The sequence below is a fragment of the Podarcis raffonei genome, chromosome 10, assembly GCF_027172205.1.
Source record: "Podarcis raffonei isolate rPodRaf1 chromosome 10, rPodRaf1.pri, whole genome shotgun sequence".
Classification (NCBI taxonomy): Eukaryota; Metazoa; Chordata; class Lepidosauria; order Squamata; family Lacertidae; genus Podarcis; species Podarcis raffonei.
In genome coordinates this window covers 77,990,337-78,008,498 of record NC_070611.1, presented here as the reverse complement: position 1 = coordinate 78,008,498, position 18,162 = coordinate 77,990,337, and the positions used below count along the sequence as shown (strand labels likewise).

General features: G+C 58.6%; 1 protein-coding gene across 1 annotated transcript in view; it reads right to left on the bottom strand.

Annotated features, from left to right (window-relative positions):
• Nucleotides 1-366: 366 nt before the first annotated feature.
• Nucleotides 367-18,162, bottom strand: part of SND1 (staphylococcal nuclease and tudor domain containing 1) — a 237,003-nt gene continuing 219,207 nt past the window's right edge. Inside the window, exons 17-24 of the mRNA XM_053407017.1 lie at nt 7,865-8,053; nt 5,155-5,296; nt 4,598-4,721; nt 4,168-4,237; nt 2,673-2,786; nt 1,018-1,221; nt 863-907; nt 367-718 (exon numbers count right to left, since the gene is read on the bottom strand). Of these exons, the coding sequence (XP_053262992.1) occupies nt 653-718; nt 863-907; nt 1,018-1,221; nt 2,673-2,786; nt 4,168-4,237; nt 4,598-4,721; nt 5,155-5,296; nt 7,865-8,053 (954 nt within the window). The 3' untranslated portion in view covers nt 367-652. The remainder of the gene's footprint in view (nt 719-862; nt 908-1,017; nt 1,222-2,672; nt 2,787-4,167; nt 4,238-4,597; nt 4,722-5,154; nt 5,297-7,864; nt 8,054-18,162) is intronic.

Below are 18,162 nucleotides of genomic sequence, written 5' to 3'. Positions count from 1 at the left end.
GCAAACCTGACAGTCTCAAAGTCGTCATTTGTGTATTTTGTGTCTTCTTTTCCTTTGGATTTTTGTGTTGTGAACTGCCCTGAGATCCAGGGATGGAGGGGGGTATACAAATTTAAATAACGGCAGCAGCAACGATAACTCTTAACCCCAAGCCCACCCCACGGAGCAAAAAGAAAGCAGCCCCCCCATGACCCCCTGTGCCCCCCGTCTCCTTGAGCAGAGATGCCCCCCTGCTCTAGTGTACTTGCTTGACATGCCTGCCCCTCCCCCGGAAATAGGAGCAGAACTCAGTGTGAGCTCTGGGGGGGGGGAAAGGGTGTTCCCCTCCCCTCCGTCTCTCCCACCCCCAAAAAGACACGGCCTCGGCCAGCTTCTCACTACTTTTATTGGCTTCCAAAGCGTCACGCAGACACCCCCCTGCTGCTGCTGGAGGAGGAGGGTGGGGAGGGGGCAGGCTTGGCTGTGGGGGGGAGACCCCAGGACTCCCTCCCTCCGCAGGCCGGCACTGCCAAGTCTGTCTGCTCCTGGAGTCGGATGAAGCCCTCCCCCTTGCGCCCGCCGGGTGGGCCCTGGGCTCCAGAGGCAGGGCGGCGCTTGGGGTTCAGCAAGGGGGGGCGTGGCGGGGGCCGCGAGGGGCCAGCGGGATTGTCGCTTAGCGGCTGTAGCCAAACTCGTCGGCGTCATCAGCGCGGAAGTCTCCGTAGCGCCACAAGTTCAGCTGCGGGGAGGGCAGAGAGGGGAGGGTGAGATCTGAGCGGCAACCAGGGACCCCTCCCAAGACCCCCTCCGTGGGGACCGCTTGCCCCCCCCCCAGCTCTCCAGCCCTCTCCCCCTGCCTGGAGGTCGCTGCTCGCTGACTTACCCGGGCACTTTTGGCTGCCTCCTGGGCATTCAGGTACTCTGTGATCTGGAGGGAAGAGGCGGAATCAGAGCAGGCCCTCTCCCCTGCCCCCTTTGCCCCCTTGCTCAGCGCCCCACCCGCCCCACTTCCCGGGCGGACCTGCCGCCGCCACTCACCACTTTCTGGAACTGCTTCTCCTTGCGCGGCTCCACCATCACCAGGCCCTCCTTCACCAGCCCCAGCCCCACGTCGCCCTTGGAGTCGGCAAACTGCAGGGTGACGTGGGGGCAGCTGGGCCCGGCGTGCTCCACGTTCAGCAGGCACTGCGTGTTCTGGATGTCGCGCACCACGCTGTCCACGGCGTCTGCCCTGGCCTCCTCCTGCGGGGAGAGGAAGGGGGGACACAGTCAGAGGGGTGCCTGGAACCCGCCCTCCAGAGTGGGACAGAAGAAACTGGCAGCAGCAGCTCCTGAGCACCCCAACGTTCTGCCTGGACAAGACCCTTCCAGCAGATGTCAAGGAGATAAACAACTACAGTCATACCTCGGGTTACAGCCACTTCAGGTTGCATTTTTTTGGGTTGCAGACTGCCGAAATCCAGAAGTACCGGTACGGGTTACTTCCAGGTTTCGGCGGTCATGCATGTGCAGAAGCACCGAATCGCAACCCGTGCGTGTGCAGATGCGGGTTGCGAATGCTGCGGGTTGCAAACGTGCATCCCGCAAGGATCATGTTCACAACCCGAGCGTCCACTGTATCTGACTTTTAGGAACATCTGAAGGCAGCCCTGTTTCGGGAAGCTTTTAACGTTTGATCTGTTACCGTGTTTTTAATGTCCTGTTGGGAAACCCAGCCAGATGGGTGGGGTATAAATAATAAATTATTATTATTATTATTATTATTATTATTATTATTATTATTATTATTATTATTAGGGCAGCCTCTCAACATGGGGGAGAGGCTAACAGGCGTCCACCGGGCCCCTCTTCTCTGCGTAAATGGACCCATTCCTTCTCCAAAGCCCCCAGTGCTGGCTGCCACCACCATATTCTGAGTCACTTCCTTTCGGGGGAAGATGGAACACATTTCATCTCTCCTGCGCTTACAGCCCAACCACCGCACTGGGGGCACCTGCATTTCCTGAGAGTTTGAGAAGGAAGCAGAGAACCAGCCTTTCTGCAGCACTGAGGACCCACCGCCCTTGGGCTTCCTCCCCCAGACCCTCCAGCTGCCCCTTCCGGCCGTGACCTCCGGTCCACCTCTTCCAGGTGGCTAATGAGGGGCCGCTTGTTAGAATTTCTGCTCCGTGGTTGCAGTCATGGGATTGTTGTCTGTCACATGACGGTGTATGTTTTGACTCCACAGAGTGGGAAGTGACGGAGACAGGATGTTTGTGGTCCTGTGCTCCGTGAAGTGGGACTATTGTCCTTTGTTTTTTCTCTTTGCTCTCTGATGCTAGAGAGGGAGCCATGTTGCAGTGCTCTGTGTGTGTTTATAGGTAAATAAAGTAGATTAGCCAAAACGCTGAGTTGCTGAGGTCTGTCACACGAGATGCGCAAACTCTGCGGATCCCTAAGTGTGCCGGTGTCTGTTGGCATCGGTCGCTGTGATGTTCGGGCTGAAGAAAGCTTTTGAAGCTCCCGAATGAACGACGAGGAGGGAGAGAACATGCCAGTCGGGCATGTGTCTCTGCCAGGGTCCTATTCAAGAGTAGGACAATCTCCTAACACAGCTCAGGGTCAGGAGGGTACAACTCAACTCGCAACCTCCCCCTGGCCTCCCCCTAACTTGCCTTCTGCCCCCCAGGCCCCCACCCCCGGCCAGGACTCACATCTTGGGGCACTTGGATGAAAGCAAACTTGTACTCGGCGGCCTGAGCAGGGAGGATGCGGGTGCTGAAGGCGGCTGGCAGGGTGGCCAGGCGGGTGGAGGGAAGAGTCTCCTTCTGCAGAGGGGGGAGAAAAAGCAGCTTGGTCACCCCCTGGCGCGGTTCCTATCCCGCCCGGGTTCCGCAGATCTCGGGACAGCGTGGAAAAGATGTTTGTTTTTCACAGCAGACACACCAAATGCAACAATGGAATATGAAAACCAGTCAAAACCATCAGTTCCCTTTGCCCTGCGGACCAGGCACAGCGCCCACCAAAGGTCTGGCAAAGGACACTCCTTGTCACTTGGCGACTGGAAGTCAGGGAAGCTGGCGTCTGCCACATTTCCAGGGGGGAGGGCTGGGAAGGGCGCCCCAACACCAGCACATGCTCTCCCTGAAAAGCTCCCCCCAGCAGCCTCCTCCGTACATCTCCAGCAGGCAGGCCCTCCGTTACCTGTCCTAAGTCCTCTCCCCGCCCTAAGTTTTTATTTATACTTTTCATGTTTATACATTTCATTAGTTTTACAATCATTTCAACATTTCAAAGCTTGACTTCCTTCCTCCTCTTTCTGCGGTTCCTTAAATTTATTTATTTTTAATATCTTTTGCATATAAAAAATTCATTTACCAGAGTTTTCTGTCTATAGGACATCCCCATATATAGGACGATCCTTATTTTTGGGGACTCTGATTTAAGAAAATGGCACAGAGTTGCTGAGCTTTTTAGGGGCTGGAATTGCCAAAAAATCGCTCACCCGCCACTGACGATTGTGTGCATCGCCCAAGACCCGCAGCCGCCAACCAACTGCACTATTGCTACAGAGGCAGCTGATTGCAAACAGCCCTTCACACGGCCACCAATCACCCACCCTGTCGCCACAGGCGGCAACCAATCGCCCGCTCTGCACTACCCATGTGTAAGATGGGGGCATATTTTAAAGATATTTTTAAAATAAAAAACCCTAGTCTTAAACACGGAAAATGCGGTAATTTGCTCATTTAATTGTCAACTTTAAATATATACTTGCAAACAGATAAAAACATTGGCAGGATTATGGTAACAACCTGCAGTTTCATAAGAGGCCCTGCTCTAAGTCCTATAGGGCTTGTTGAAGCCTTTAACTCGGGTGCAATGCAAATGCTTCAGGATCGAGGCCACCCAGCCCCTGGGGGCACCTCCCAGTCTCCAAGGGCAGCCCCACGTACAGCGCATTGTAGCAGTCCGGATGGGAAGTTGCTGCAGTGGGGCCAAGCTGCCCAGGAGCAGCCGCAGGGAAGTCCTTGCTGCAGAAGACACTTTGGGCTCCCGCAACAAGGTGGGGCTCAGGAGCCCCCACAGATTACGGACCAGGCCTTTCGGAGGGAGGGCCCCCCAGTCCAGAGAGGCCTTGCCCCCCAAAGCAGCTCTGGGGCTGCTGAGGCCCCCAGGGAATCTTCCCCCAAAGACCCCCCCACTCACGTTCCCATAGTCGATGTAGAAGACATGCACTTTGGCTGAAGACTCCACCTTTTCCACCCGGGCACGGTACCTGTAAGGGAGGGGGGAGGGGGGAATAAGCTTGAGACCCCACACTTTTCAGCCAGTGCCACCCCTGGCACTTGTTGCAAGGCGGGTGGGGCGGGCTGCCCTGAAAATGAGAAATCTGCTATGAGGTTCTCCCTTGCCAAAAGCTCCATCCTTACAGGCAGCCTCCCTGGCTGCCTGCACCTCCCGGAATGGCCAAGGGTCATGGCCAAGCATCCCCCTGCCCCAGCTGGCACCCCGGGAGGCTGCCTTGCAAATCTTAGGGGCTAAGCCGGAGGGACCCTGAGTCCCGAGGGTGGCATCCCACACAAGGCAGCTACGGGGGGCCCCCTCCTGTGCCCCTCCCTCAACACAGCACCCTCACCACTCTCCGTCGACAAACTTGGCGATGCAGTAGTCTCCGCGGCGGGGGGTGTAGGAGCCCTCCACAGGGGGGTGGGCAGCAATCTCGCTCCGCATGGTCTCCATCAGCTTCTCTAGCTGGGTCCCTAAAACAAAGAGGGGGGGCAATGAGAGACTCAGGGCCTGCAGGAAGCTATCAGCAGCTGCTCCAGGGCACCCCTTCTCCCCCAACGCCATGGGGCAGAATGGGGCAGGCAAAGCTTTGCTTGGATCAGTTGCACTGAGCTCATCTTTGGTGAACCCCCAGGCCAAGGCAGGCCTCCACCCCGAGAGCTTGGGGGCACCCAAGGGCCCCACCTCCCCCAGCTCCATACCCCCCATTCAGGAAGGGGGGAGGGTATGAGGGCTGTGGAGCTGAGGCCTGAAGATCAGAAGGAGCAGCAGGAGAACAGCCCCTCTTTCTTGCTTAGCCCATGCAAGCCCTCTGGATCAGGTCCCTGGGTCTGTCCTGCAAATATTCTGGCAGAGCGTCAATCAAACCAAGGAGCTCCCCCCCCCCCCCCGGCCTTGCCCCCTTACCTGTCTCCACATCCTGCACATAGAAGTGGAGGTCATCTGTGATCTCCGTGACAAAGACCGGCTTGTAGTTGGCCGTGCGCTCCTTCTCCTCGGGGACCAGGACCACGTCCTCCACGGGGGCCTCTTCGTAGTGCGACCACACCTGGGGGGGGGCGGGGGGGACGAGGATGGAGCCAGAGGTCACAGGAGCCAGAGAGGTTTGGTGCACAAGGCAGGAGGACCGGGGGAAACCTCAGCCTAGTAATGATCTCACAGGCCGGGAAGGGGAGTTGGCGACTGCAGAGGACCAGGAGGGGCACCGGAGAGGTGACTTTGGAGGCAGGGAAGCAGCCAGAGCCCCTCCAGCAAGGCCACACTCCAGCTGATAGGTACGGCCTTTCCTAGGAGCGCAGAAACCCGCATCTCTTAGTTTGAGGGGAGGCAGACAGTGGAGAAGGAGCCCCTGGCCCCCCGACCAGCACCCTGTGCCGAAGAGAGCCCCACACAGAAAGCTTTCTGGGCAGGCTCAGAGCTCCCAGCCCTGGCTGCCTGAAGAGGAGGAGGAGACAGGCAGGCACACCCCACCGCCCCCCCTGTGCCAGGTGGCAGCCTCACCCAGGCCCCTGCACAACAGGAGCACAGCACGGCTGCGCTGATGCAAAGAGACAGGCTGTCAAGTCCGATCGAATCGCCGGGTGGGCGGCCGAGCAGGGGGAGCTGTGACAGGCAAGGCAGCCGGGCTGCGGAAGGGAGCCCACACGACGCCGTCCCCCTCCCTCTCTGCCGCTCAATTTACACCTCCACACACCAGAGAGAGGAGCAGGAGGAGGTCAGCGGCAGGAGACAGCTTTGCTCTGGGGCTGCCACCCCGGGAAGCCTCTCTCTCTGCCCCAAATGCAGATCTCAGCCCCCTGCCAAAGGCACAGACGCCCAGCCTGACCCACTCAAGCACCCTGGCGGAGAAGGTGGCACAGGGATGGTGCTGGGAGTGCAGAAGGACTGCTCTTCAAACCCAAGGAGCTCAAGCGCTACGGCCACAAAACGCTCACCAGCCACGTTCCCAGGGATGCCACGGAAAGAGAAACGGAACCAGCCACAAATGGGCACCCAGGGAGCTGCAGCCAAGAGAGGAGGGGAGCAGGACCCTTGGCCACAGCAGCCCAAGCCAGGTCCCCTCGGCTCAAGGTGGGCTGAGGATGGAGAGAGGCCCGGGACTGGCATGCCAATGGCAGGGGCTCCAGAACAGCCTGTCCAGGAGGGACTATGGTGTCCGGCCCTGGCCGATGACACAGCGCTGAGCCTTGCATGCTCTCTAGCTGTCAGGGGAAGGACCAGGGTGCGGGCACCATAGTGCAGCCGGCTGCAAGGGAGCTGAGATCTACCCGGGGGCCAAGAAGAGTCAGGTCGACAGCCGGGCATGAAGAAGCACAGGCAAGGGCCAGGCTGATTGGAGGGGAGGGGCCGTGGAGGGAGGGGCGGGCAAAGGCAGCCGCCTCTTCCAATCCCGCGGCTCAGTCCGGCCATGCTGTGTGGGGCCCCCTCGCAAGAAGCAGGCCCACACCTTCGCACACGATTTCCGTGCCAGCGACACAAATCACGCAGGACGTGCCTGCTTCCCTGGAGGCGTCCAAACAGCCTCTGATTTAATTAATGGAAGAGTGAAGTCAAACGGTGCTGGGAGCCCTCCGGGGGCCGGTGCTTCTGGGGCGACACTCTCCCGCCGGAACGGGCTCCATTAAGGCAGGGGGAGCAAGTGCCCCCCCGGCTCCCAGGACGCTTCCGTGCCTGATTAGGTTCTCCCCAAACTGCTTGGCAGTTCACGAGGCAGGACTTAGAAGAGACAAGCAGTGACAGGATGGGCCCGTCCTCCCCCCAGAAGCTCCTTTGCTGAGCCTCCTCCTGCCCTTGGGGCAGAAGAGAGCAAGCGCGTCCTGGAAGTGGGGCTGCCCCAGAGGAGTGCGGACGCTTCACGTCCTCTGCTCCCGAGGACTGACAAGGGGCCTTTGCGGGCATTTGTCAGTGCCAGGCTGGAGCCATTTGCATAGGCGGATGGCCCCCAAAGGCTGCTCGGCCGTCCAGCACACTGGCAGAGTCCCGGGGAGCCTGGTGGGAAGCGGCCCCACCTCACAGGCTCAGGCACGGCTCCCCAAGGGGCAGGGAAATCTGCCGAGGACATTCTGGATTGCCGGCCGACGAACCAAAGTGGGGAGGAGGGAGAAGAGACGGAGGAAGCTCAAGAGGTCTCCTCTCCTACGTTGTCAGGATGCCATCCCTGCAGGTGAATCAGGGATGGAGAGGCCCACATTTCCCCCCTTCCCTCCAGCTCCTTGTGCCTCCAGGAGGGGAGGGCAGGGGCTCCCATTCTCCCCCGTTCCGGGGCGGCGGCAAGACAGGAGAAAGAGCAAGGCAAGTTGTTAATTGGCAATTAAAAACTGAGGGCAGACAGCCCTGGCTCAGGTGGGGATTCCTCCGCACTGGCTGGCGGGGCTGAGGCTGGCAGGAGTGGGCCTGGCAACGGGGCAAAGGGCACCTGGCCTGCATCCGGCCAACGGCAACCCAAACCTGGTCGGCTGGCAGGGAGAGTGGAAGGGGCCCGGCTGAGAGAGGAGCGTTGCACCAAACGATGCTGGGGAGCCACCGAACCTTGGGAGCACACCCAGGCATGCCCCTTCGTGGACCAGAAAGAGGACCTCCCCCCCGCCTCCCGCCCTCCTTCCCAGCTGGCAGGTACCTTCTCCTTCTTCTGCTTGGCGGCCTCCTCTGCAGCCACCAGGGGCTTGTAGTAGTTGCTGCGTTCCGCTGTGAAGTGCACCTTGGACAGCGCTTGCTCCACCAAGGCCACCGACAGGTTGACGCCGTCGATGTGCAGCCAGCCGATGAAGTTCCCGGCTTTGTCCATGCTCTCCACCTCCACCTCCACCTGCAGGAGACACAAAGCGGGCAGAACACTGTCAGGGGGCACGTGGAAGGGCGTCCGGCGGGTGAGAGGGACCCGCCTCCAGAGGGGACTGCAAACTCAGACCTTTCCAGTCTGGGGTCACCCCAAGATTCAGCCACCTGCACCCCCAGATTGAGGTGCCACAAAGTGCCATCGTGCTAAACACACTTTGCCAGGCGGCTCGCTCCGACACCGAAAAGCACCTCCCCAGCCATACCCTCCACCCTGCGTGGGTCCCAGGGGCGTGGGGAGACTTGGGTGGTGAAAATAAAGCTCTCTCTCACACACTCACAGTCTCTCTCTCACAAGCTGCCTGGGGCAACGGCACTTGAACAAATTCAAAATCAATCTGCTCTCCGATCCCGGGGATCAAGCAGCACATGACTTTGCTTCAGGGACTGCCCTTGTCAGGCGCACAGCACAGAAATCAATCCTCGCTCAGGACACAACGAGCGACAGTCAAACACCAGGGACGTGGGGCCTCAACGTCACCGCAGCGTCACCCACCCCTGCCCCCCTCCAGGGCACGGCTTGTTGGCAAGAGGGCCACAAACTCCGGTGGTGGCAGCAGCAGAGCCACAGAGCTCAGACAGCCCAGGGACAGCTCCGGGGGGCTTCTCCCAGCAGCCTGCACCCCCAAATCTCCCTGGCATCCAGGCTGCCTTGATACTCCTGGGCTCAGTTTGGGAACGGAGCTTGCATGACCTCCTGCTATTCGAGCGAGGTGTTCTCTTTGCTGGGAGCTGGACCAATAACCTTCTGGGGTGACCTTTGGCCAACCATGCCTCTTGGCCCAGCCTGCCCCACAGGAGAAAGCCGGGGGGGGATACAGCCCCCCAAATCACCCTGGAGGGCAGGTGCGGTAAAAATGGAATGAACATATACATTTCTTGGTTAAACTGTAGGACTGTAGACCTCTCCCATTTGAAAAGCAGGCCAAGATATAGACACATTTTTCCAAAGCGGATGGGGCTCTTCCGGCACCAGTTGAGGGCAGCTCCCTGGCGCCTGAGGAAGGAGCCCAGGGTGGCAGTGCCCAGCTTCTGCTGCTCCCTGCCCAGTCCCTCTGGCCGTGCTGCCCTTCCATGCCAGCCCCCCCCCCCCGCCGCAGAGCCAAGGGGGCCTCTGCCTTGGAGGCGGCTGCGCTAGGATGAAGCTGGCCCCTGCTCCAAAGCCATAAAACTCCGCCCTCACGACTACAAACACTTGTATTCATTTAAGCTGCTTCAAGCTCGATTAAGCAATAAAATGGATGTCTAAATATCCAGGAATTTGATGAGGTTTGCAGACAAGGGCGCAAGTACAGCGCCGGCCAGGGGAGAAGGCAAGCCGGCTCCTCTGCCCCACTGGGAGCCGGGCCCAGGGACCGAGGGCAAGGGGGAGGCTCCAGGGACCCTCCGCAGGGCGCATCGGGCAGGCCCCAAAGGAAGCCACGGGGGTGCAATGGCCCCCACCTCTCTCTGTGCCTGCCGGGGCAGTGCCAAAGAGCTCCCCTCTCCAGGTATGCAAGGGCCACTTCAGAAGGGCAGGTTGGAGACCGCAAGGAAGGGGTCAGGCAGCGCTGTCACCCCCTGGCCAGCACACCAGGAAGGGGGTCTCCCAAGCCTCCCACATCTGGGTGTGGGTGAGAGAGAAGGAGCCAGCAAAAGACACTTAAGAGACACTTGGAAATGTTGGCTGCTGGCTTCTCTTTCTCTCTCTGCACCCCCCCAACCCCACCAGCAATTGCTTTCCTTGCAAACATTCTGCAGCCCCGCTGGGGAGTAGGAGAAGAGCCAAGCCATTACATTAGTTCCTTGCTTTTTCCACAGGAAAGGTCTCAAAGTGACTTTGCAAGAGAAGATACTACCAGTCACAGTAGCTGCCTATTGCTGCCGTCTCCTGTACCAGAGGCAGAAGACCAGTTGCTGCTGAAGATGCGTGGCCTGCGATGGAGGCGCTCCTGTGCTGCCTCCACCTGGGGGGGGGGGCACAGGGTGTGGGATGAGACCAAGGTCTCTGGTCTGATCCAGCAGCAGCAGCAGCAGGGTTCTGGGCAAGTTTCTTGAGCACCAGCCTTTCCTGGGCCTCACCCAGGAAGAGGGTCTGTCCAGGAGCTTCCTTCTCCCCTGGGCTAAACAGGTAGCCTGCTCTGAAATGCCCCCCCCCCCAATTAAGTCCTGTCTAGGAGAAGCAGCAACTGCTTCTGTAATACGGGGAGAGAAAGCACATGAATGAAATATGCAAAGGAAAACATCAGACACTCCAGCCACTTTCTGAGCAGATTAGCATTTGCCCGCCATTCATAATGGATCTGCCCGTAATTAGCAAGAAGCAAATGGTGCGAGAGGAACAGGCAGCTCTGCGCGATGGGAGAAGGAGAGGCAGAGGCAGCCGGCCCGGCCCCAAATGCCCCCACATGCAGCCCGGGCAGAGGGGCACCTCTGGAAGCTTCCTGGGCACCTGGGAGGCGGGCGCTGCCAGGTTGAGCAGGGAGAGGGGAAGGCTGGGGGTGGGGGGGCTCCCACACGACCGTCTTCTCATCCAGGTGGCAAAAGGATGGATGATTCTGCTCGCCTGGAGTCAGGGGGCAGCCCCAGCGCCCTCACCTCTGTTGGGCCGGCAGTACCTGCCCAGGAGGCACGCGCCCTGCAGGGCTGGCCTGGCCATTTGCCGAGATCCAATCCAGGGGAGGCAACTACAGGAGAAGGGTTCCTCACCCCACCCAAAGACAAGAGGCAGAACAAATCGCTCCAGGTGAGCCCTGCCAGCGAGCCATCCTGCCTGGCACCGGCAAAGGGCAAGCCAAGAGGAAACCGAAGCCAAATAAATATCAGGGTGAAAAATTCCCTCTCTTTCTTTTGGCAGGAGGGTAAGAGGTGTCTGTTTGGGGGGAACCCAGCTGCTGAGCAGAGAGAACCCAGAGAGCAAAACCTGGGCCTGCTTCCCCTGTGAGCCTGAATAAAAGCAGCTCAGGACTGCAACCCTGCCCTGGGTGTCTGGCCAAGGGCGGCCAGGGCCAAGGGAGGGTGCCCCCCGGGGTGAGGCGACGACAAGGAGCTGCCTGGTCAGCTGGCCTGGAGAGGAAAGCCGCAGACCAAGTCCTGGGGCTTCGAACCGTGAGCGCAACCTGCCTAAAGGCTGGGCAGGATGCTCCCATGTCCTCTGCGGGGAACACCCAGAGGCAAGTGGCCCAAGTCAGCTGGGCCTTTTGGGAGGCCTGGAGGAGTCCCACAGAAGGTGGCCCCGATCCCCCAGTGAACAGGCTCCAAGCCCAGGAGGTGCTGTGGGGAGAAGAGATTCTCAGGCCCTTCTCCTCACCCCCCCCCATGCACAGAGGAGGACGAAGGCCAATGGCCAAGGAAGTCTGTGGCTCGCCTTGGCCTGTGGGCACTTTCGACCCGGCCCCACGGATCCTGGACGCCCACGGCTGCAGCTGCCTCCCCGCCTTCCAGCTCCTCTCGCCGTTTAGGCTTTACTCAGTTGTGAAAAGGCTTTTGATGCATAAAGCGAAGCACTTAGCAGAGAAGCAGGTTTTTAAACTGCTACATGGGGAGGAGGCGGGAGGGGGAAAGGAGCAGCAACAGCAGGAGGCAGCCTGGAGGGGCTTCAGAGCCCACCCTCTCCAAGGAACACCCCCCACCGGGATCTCCCACCTCTCCCTTTGCACCCAGAGGGGAAGCTGCCCACTGGGTCGCCTCCCCTTGCCATGAGTGGGGAGGGAATAGGGGCTGGGCGCTCCCAGGGCTTCGAGTGCCTCTTGAAAAATTCAAGTGTTCTCCGCTTCCCGAAGGCAAGCCGGGGGAGATCCACTGCGGCGCAGCGCAAGCAGATCATCGTTTTGCAACACGAACCACTCAAGTACGGGCTCACCCAAAGGAATCTCTTGAGTTCGTGAGAAGTTCTGCCTCGGAAACAACAAACAAATGTTCAAAGCACGAGGGTCCATAGAGAAATCAGGACCACACATAAGCCATACAGTAAGATCTCTGGCAGACAGACTGGTGACAGGTGACTCTTTCCCCATAACAGAACTCCCGTGCTAGAAAAGGTTTACTCTGTTTCCTTTGCACCGGCCGTAATCTGGAGGCCAGCTCTGCTCTCCTGCCGCCTGGGGCAAGGCGGGGGGCCCTGCAGGTGGCTCTGAGCCCCCCCCCTGTTGTGAAAATGCTGGTCCTCCGCAGGCCTTGAGGGCCTGGCCTTTCCCATCCAGCCCTCCCTTACTCTCCTCCTCTTTTTCCATCGGTCGCTGCTGCTGCTTTGGGCTTCTTAAAAAAACAGCCGTAACCCACATTGGATGTCCCTGAGACATGAAAGGCAGGAATGCTTAGGAACAGAATAAGCTCCCCGGGTAGCCCAGCTGCCTGCCTGGCTGCCCCCTTGCCAGGGGTCCAAAGGGTCCCTTGGAGCCAAGGGACGCCTGTGTCTGGGCTGCAACGCACCCTGAAGGCTCCGCGTACAAAAACAGGCTGAGGGAGACCTTGGAGGGTCGCCTGGGGCGCTCATCAGGTAATGTTGGGGGCCACCCCAACCCTTCTCCCGCAGAACTTTGATTCCAAACTTTGCAATTGAAAAGACACAATTTGTCACCGTAAGGTTGCGGAAATTTAAAAGCCATAACCATCACACAGGCCGATAGATTAGGAGGCGGAATGGCATGATTAGAATAACTATGTGCTCCAGATATCCATCTTATTAAACTTAACGGTTAAAAAAGCACTCTCCCCTTGCCCCCGCCCCCCCTGGAGACTCGGCTTATGGCTTCCGCTCTCCTCCCAAGGCCCATCCATCACCCTCTTTTCCTCCCCCCCCCCCAGGAACCAGGCCTGGAATTACGAACCGCTGAGCGAGAGGCAGAAGTTTTAAATTAAGTATTCAAAGGCGGAGGTGAGCCGTGAAAATGATAACAGGGGTTGTAAGGCAGAGAGGCGAGATTTACAATCCCTTGCGTGGGGGGAAGCCGTGACGGATCAGCACCAGGGTGGGGGGGGGGAAGCCAAATGAGGAGGGGGCAATGAATTTTAAAAGGCAGACGGGTCAGAAGTCCTGCCAGTTGGAGTGATAAAAGCGAAGTCGCTGAGAATCCGGTGCTGCCATTAACGTCAGCCGTCTTGTATATCTTATATTTACAGTATACACACGCAGAGCGTAGTCTGTGCGCGACAGGCTCGCCTTTCAGTCTGGATCCTGCAGCCTCACCGAAGAAGTTGCAGAAGAAGTCCAGCGGCAGGCGGAGAAGGTGCGGCTGAGATTGTCCCCTTTCCGAAACCTCTGGCGACCCCCAGCTGCCCGTCAGTGTTGGCAGTGCTGAGGTGGATCAGCCAAGGGTCTGACTCTGCTGAAGGCAGCTGCTGAACCCAGCCTCCCAAGCCCCTGGCAGATGGGGAGAAGCTTTTATGGGACCCCTTTGGGAGGGAACTCCCACCTTCCTCTCCACAGAAAGCCAGGAGCCCTTGCCTTTTGCCCAAATTTCCCTTGAGGAAAGCGCTCAGCCCAAGAGGGACCTTCACCCAGCACATGGCACCCCAGAGCTCAAAACCTCCCAGGCCCTCGGGCAGGGGAACCAGTCGCTAATCCCCACTGCTGACCCTGCCAAGAACAGGGCTGGAATGGCAAGCTCCAACCAGAGGGGGGGCGTGGATGAAGATGATGGACTACGCCAAAATGGCGAAATCAGAGACCAGGAAGAGAAGAAATTCAAGGGGGATTGGGAAAAATTATAATGTATTTAAGAGAACATTGTAACCACACCTTGGCAGGATTAGAGTAATGCTTGTGACATGCAAAATACAATGGGAAAATGGTTAATAATATTTCTAACAAATTAGAGAAAATAGGATAAGCTGAAGGAAAAAGGGATGGACAACGGAACCCTGGGGAGGGCAGTGGGAAGTAAGGGATTCTGAGAATCCTAAATGTGAAGGTGAATGATATGTTTAAATTGAAATTTGTTATGTAAAATCTAATATTTATATATATAAAAAAGAATGGTAAGTCCAGCAGCCCCGAAGAGAAAGGGAGATGAAGCAGGGAGGGGAAGGAGCCGGCCCCTGAAGCCTTCTCTGGGTCAGGCATGGGCTGCCACTGGGGCTCTCAGCCCAGGGACGCAGCCCGCCCACCCAGAGGGAGGCTCTCTTCCAGCCGTGGGGCTGGCTGTCAAGGCGCCTTCAACCCCACCGAGTGATTGACAGGGCTCGCTAGGTAAACGCGCCAGCACTTGCCTGTCACGCTCAAGCCTCATCCTCTGACAAGTATCTATTAGTACCGGAGTTTATACACATCTCATGTCAACCCCCCCTGCTGGCGAGACGGCCCCGGACGCAGCATGGACACGGCGGCAGGAGGGGGGAGCCAGGATTTGTCAAAACCTCTCCCTCCGCATCAGATTCATGGGGGGGGGGAGCTTTTGATGCCTCGCAGCCCAAGAACCTGGCAGGGTGTGTGGCAGCTGAAGGGCCAGGATGGAGAAGAGTCGCATCGGACGGCTGGCCTGGCTCCTGCGCTCGGTCCGGGGTGGGAGAGCGACGGGGCACAGCCAGGAGCCGGCAAATTCTGCAACCCGAAATGCCGCATGCAAGGAGAGAGGACCCCCCCCCCGCACGGCCACCACATGTGCAGCTTATCATTCTGCCTGCGCACCTGGCCTCCCTTTGTGTCTGTCTTGGGGAATGCTTGTAGCTGCGTTGATTCAAAGGCTGCCCCTCTCCCAAGTGAATTCTGCCCGCGTTTGTAAAGTGATAAGCATTGCAGATTCTTCCCCACGCAATCTGGTTTCTCCTTCCCGGCCCCCAGCTGGGGAGCAACTCCACATGCCTGCTACCTGCCCAGGGGGATTGTCGCAGATCCAAGGCGGAGATCGAGAGGGGCAGGCGCAGGCAGCTGAGGAATCCTGGGGGGGGGGGAGGGTGGCATGACCCCCCTGCCCAATTTGCAGGGACAGAACGGCTCCTGGAACCCACGCCTCAGGCCCAGAATGGTTGGCGGCAGCCCTACAAACCGGCCGCTGGTCCACAGGCTCTCTTTGCCCAGGTCTTCTCCTTCCTTCCTTCCTTCCTTCCTTCCTTCCTTCCTTCCTTCCTTCCTCCCTCCCTCCCTCCCTCCCTCCCTCCCTCCCTCCCTCCCTCTGAAGCTCCAATCCTTTGCTTAATGAAGTTGCCCCTGTAGCTCTACCCCGTTCCTAGAAGGTGAAATGAAGGAACAACAAGGAGGAGGAAAGAGAGTCTTCTCGCTGCCTGCCTGGGACTGAGCCAGGCCTCTCTCATACCCTAAAGCAGTGGTTCTCAACCTGTGGGTCCCCAGATGTTGTTTGACTACAACTCCCATCATTCCTAGCCAGCATGACCAGTGGTCAGGGGTGATGGGAGTTGTAGTCCAACAACTGTGGGGACCCACAGGTTGAGAACCACTGCCCTAAAGGGAGAAGGATGAAGGAGAAAGGGAGAAAGGGACACAAGTCTCTCAAGGGATGGGGAACCCTGACTCCCTCAAGGAAGGCCAGAGCTAGCATCAGGAGCGCCAAGAACATCCACCTGGGCTGCCCTGGACCAGGAGAGGAGCAGGTGACCAGGGAGCACCTTGAGAGCCCTGCAGAGCCTGTGGTGCCAAGGGCAGGAGAGGACAGGCAAGGGAGGAAGGAGCTCAAGAAGCAGCGCTCCCTCCCCCCCACAGTCCAGAGGCCTTGGAGGTCACCTGAGGAATGTGGGCTGACTGGGCTGCACCATACTCAGGAAGGCAGTGAGCGACCTGTGGGGTTGGCTGCACCTGCACAACCAACCGGCCGGCCTCAGCATCCCAACGGTCCAAAGTAAAATCCTGTGATGCTCACAGATCCGCCCCTCCAGTGGAAGGGAAGCAGCACCTGGGAGTGAGGCAACAGCCGCTCCTCAGCAACCCATAAAGCCCTGCTTCAAAACTGGGGTGCCTAAATTATGCCCCACGTCTGCACACGAGGAAAGCTCACTGTCGTCCTCCTTCTCCATGCAACAATGGGGGAATGCCGAAGAACAGGCTGGCTTCCCAGACAGAAGTTGAGGGCTTCAGGAAAAAACCCCAAGACCCCCAACCCCCCTACCTGCTATGGGAAGGGGGGTCCTGCCTTAGGGTCTGGGTCCAGGCCAAGGCCCACCTCTGATCACTCACACCAGCAGATTTCATGTGTGATGGAGCCGCAGCAGAAGCAGGCTAGTGGTTTGGCCAAAGCTCTGGCTCCCAAGGGCCCCAGCCCCTAGAGAAGCTCCAGCAGGGCGTCCCACCCCCCAGCCAGCCCCAACCGAGAGGGAGGGACAGAGAAACTGAGCCAGCAGCAGCAGCAGCAGACCTGGGCAGCCCCGAACATCTGAGGGATCTTCCTCATGGAAAGCCCATAAACAATCACAGGGAAGCTGCAGAAGGAAGGCCCCCATCCCCTTCAAAAATACTGTCCATCACCATCTCCCAGGACCATCACAAACTCACTTCCTAAAGAGACAACATCACCTTGCCAACAAAGGTCCATATGGTTCAAGCTATAGTTTTCCCAGTAGTGATGTATGGAAGGGAGAGCTGGACCATAAAGAAGACTGATCGCCGAAGAATTGATGCTTTTGAATTCTGGTGCTGGAGGAGACTCTTGAGAGTCCCATGAACTGCAAGAAGATCAAACCTCTCCATTCTGAAGGAAATCAGCCCTGAGTGCTCCCTGGAAGGACAGATCCTGAAGCTGAGACTCCAAGACTTTGGCCACCTCATGAGAAGAGAAGACTCCCTGGAAAAGACCCTGATGTTGGGAAAGATGGAGGGCACAAGGAGAAGGGGACAACAGAGGACGAGATGGTGGGACAGTGTTCTCGAAGCTACCAGCATGAGTTTGACCAAACTGCGGGAGGCAGTGGAAGACAGGAGGGCCTGGCGTGCTCTGGTCCAGGGGGTCACAAAGAGTCCGACATGACTAAACGACTAAACAACAACAAAGAGAACCCCCCCCCCAAAATAATCCCCACTAACCCAAATGCCGCTGGCTGCAGAAGCACATTTCCACTTGCTGAGTGGGGTGTGTGTGTGTGTGGTTGTGTGGCGTCTCCCCCCCCCCTTGGAGGTACTCAAATCCAACCCAAAACGCAGCAGAAAAGCCCTTGCAGGGAGAAGTGCTGCATCGGCAGCAGGTAAGCAGCGTTCAAGGAGACACACAAAGCGCCTTTCGTTAAGCAAACTAAGCAACCCTGCGAGATCCTGGAGGCGCTCAGGGCCAGGCTGCTTAATGCAGCAAGTTCAAATGCACTGGAGGGAGACGGAGCAGAGAGGCGAGGGAAGGGGGAGAGGGAGAGCCCAGGCAGAGCCAGCCATGGACCGCTGCAGCGCACAAGGCGAGCCCCATCACAGCTGGGGGGGTGGGGGGAGGACAGAAAGGGTCTCGTCTTTGGGTTGCCGTTTGGCTACTAAGAAGGAAGAGCCAGGCAAGCCGTCATCACGAGGCATTAAACCACAGGCTTGAGATAAACACAAAAGCGCCAGCCTGCAGGAGACCTCAAAGGGGGGGCCTGCGCCCCCTCCCTCCCGAGGCTCAGAGAGCACCTCCCTGAGGTCCCAGGCGTGGAAAGAGCGAGCCAGAGGCCTCCCAGGGCCGCGATTCGGCTGCCCTTGGCAAATGGAGGAGCGCAACACAACATGGCCCTGCGCGACCTCGGAGTGTGCGAGAGCAGCAGGCATCAATTATAAATAAAGAGCCGGCATAGATCCCAGACCAGCGGGGAAAGGAGCCGTCCTGGCGGGGCCCACAGAACCAGCTGCCTCCAGGGGGCTGCTCTGGGAGCCCCTGCCTTTCCGAGGCCACAGACCAGCACACCCAGAACCCCCGCCCACGCCATGAGGCAGCAGCCCAGTGCCAGGAGGCCACCCCCACCCCACACTGCTGATCAGTACCGATTCCCTACGCATCGCATTGATCCGCTCTGTCCTCAGCTTTAAATAAAACATTCCGGCTCTGATTGTCGAGGGATCAACAATCCTTTTCCGCTGGGGGCTCCTAAGGCATCGCTTCCAAATGGGATACACCAAGGGCCGGGACGGGGCACAGAGAGCCCTAGCAGGGCAGGAGCCACAGGGCTGGGCTTTGGGCTCCTTCTCCAGACCCCCTC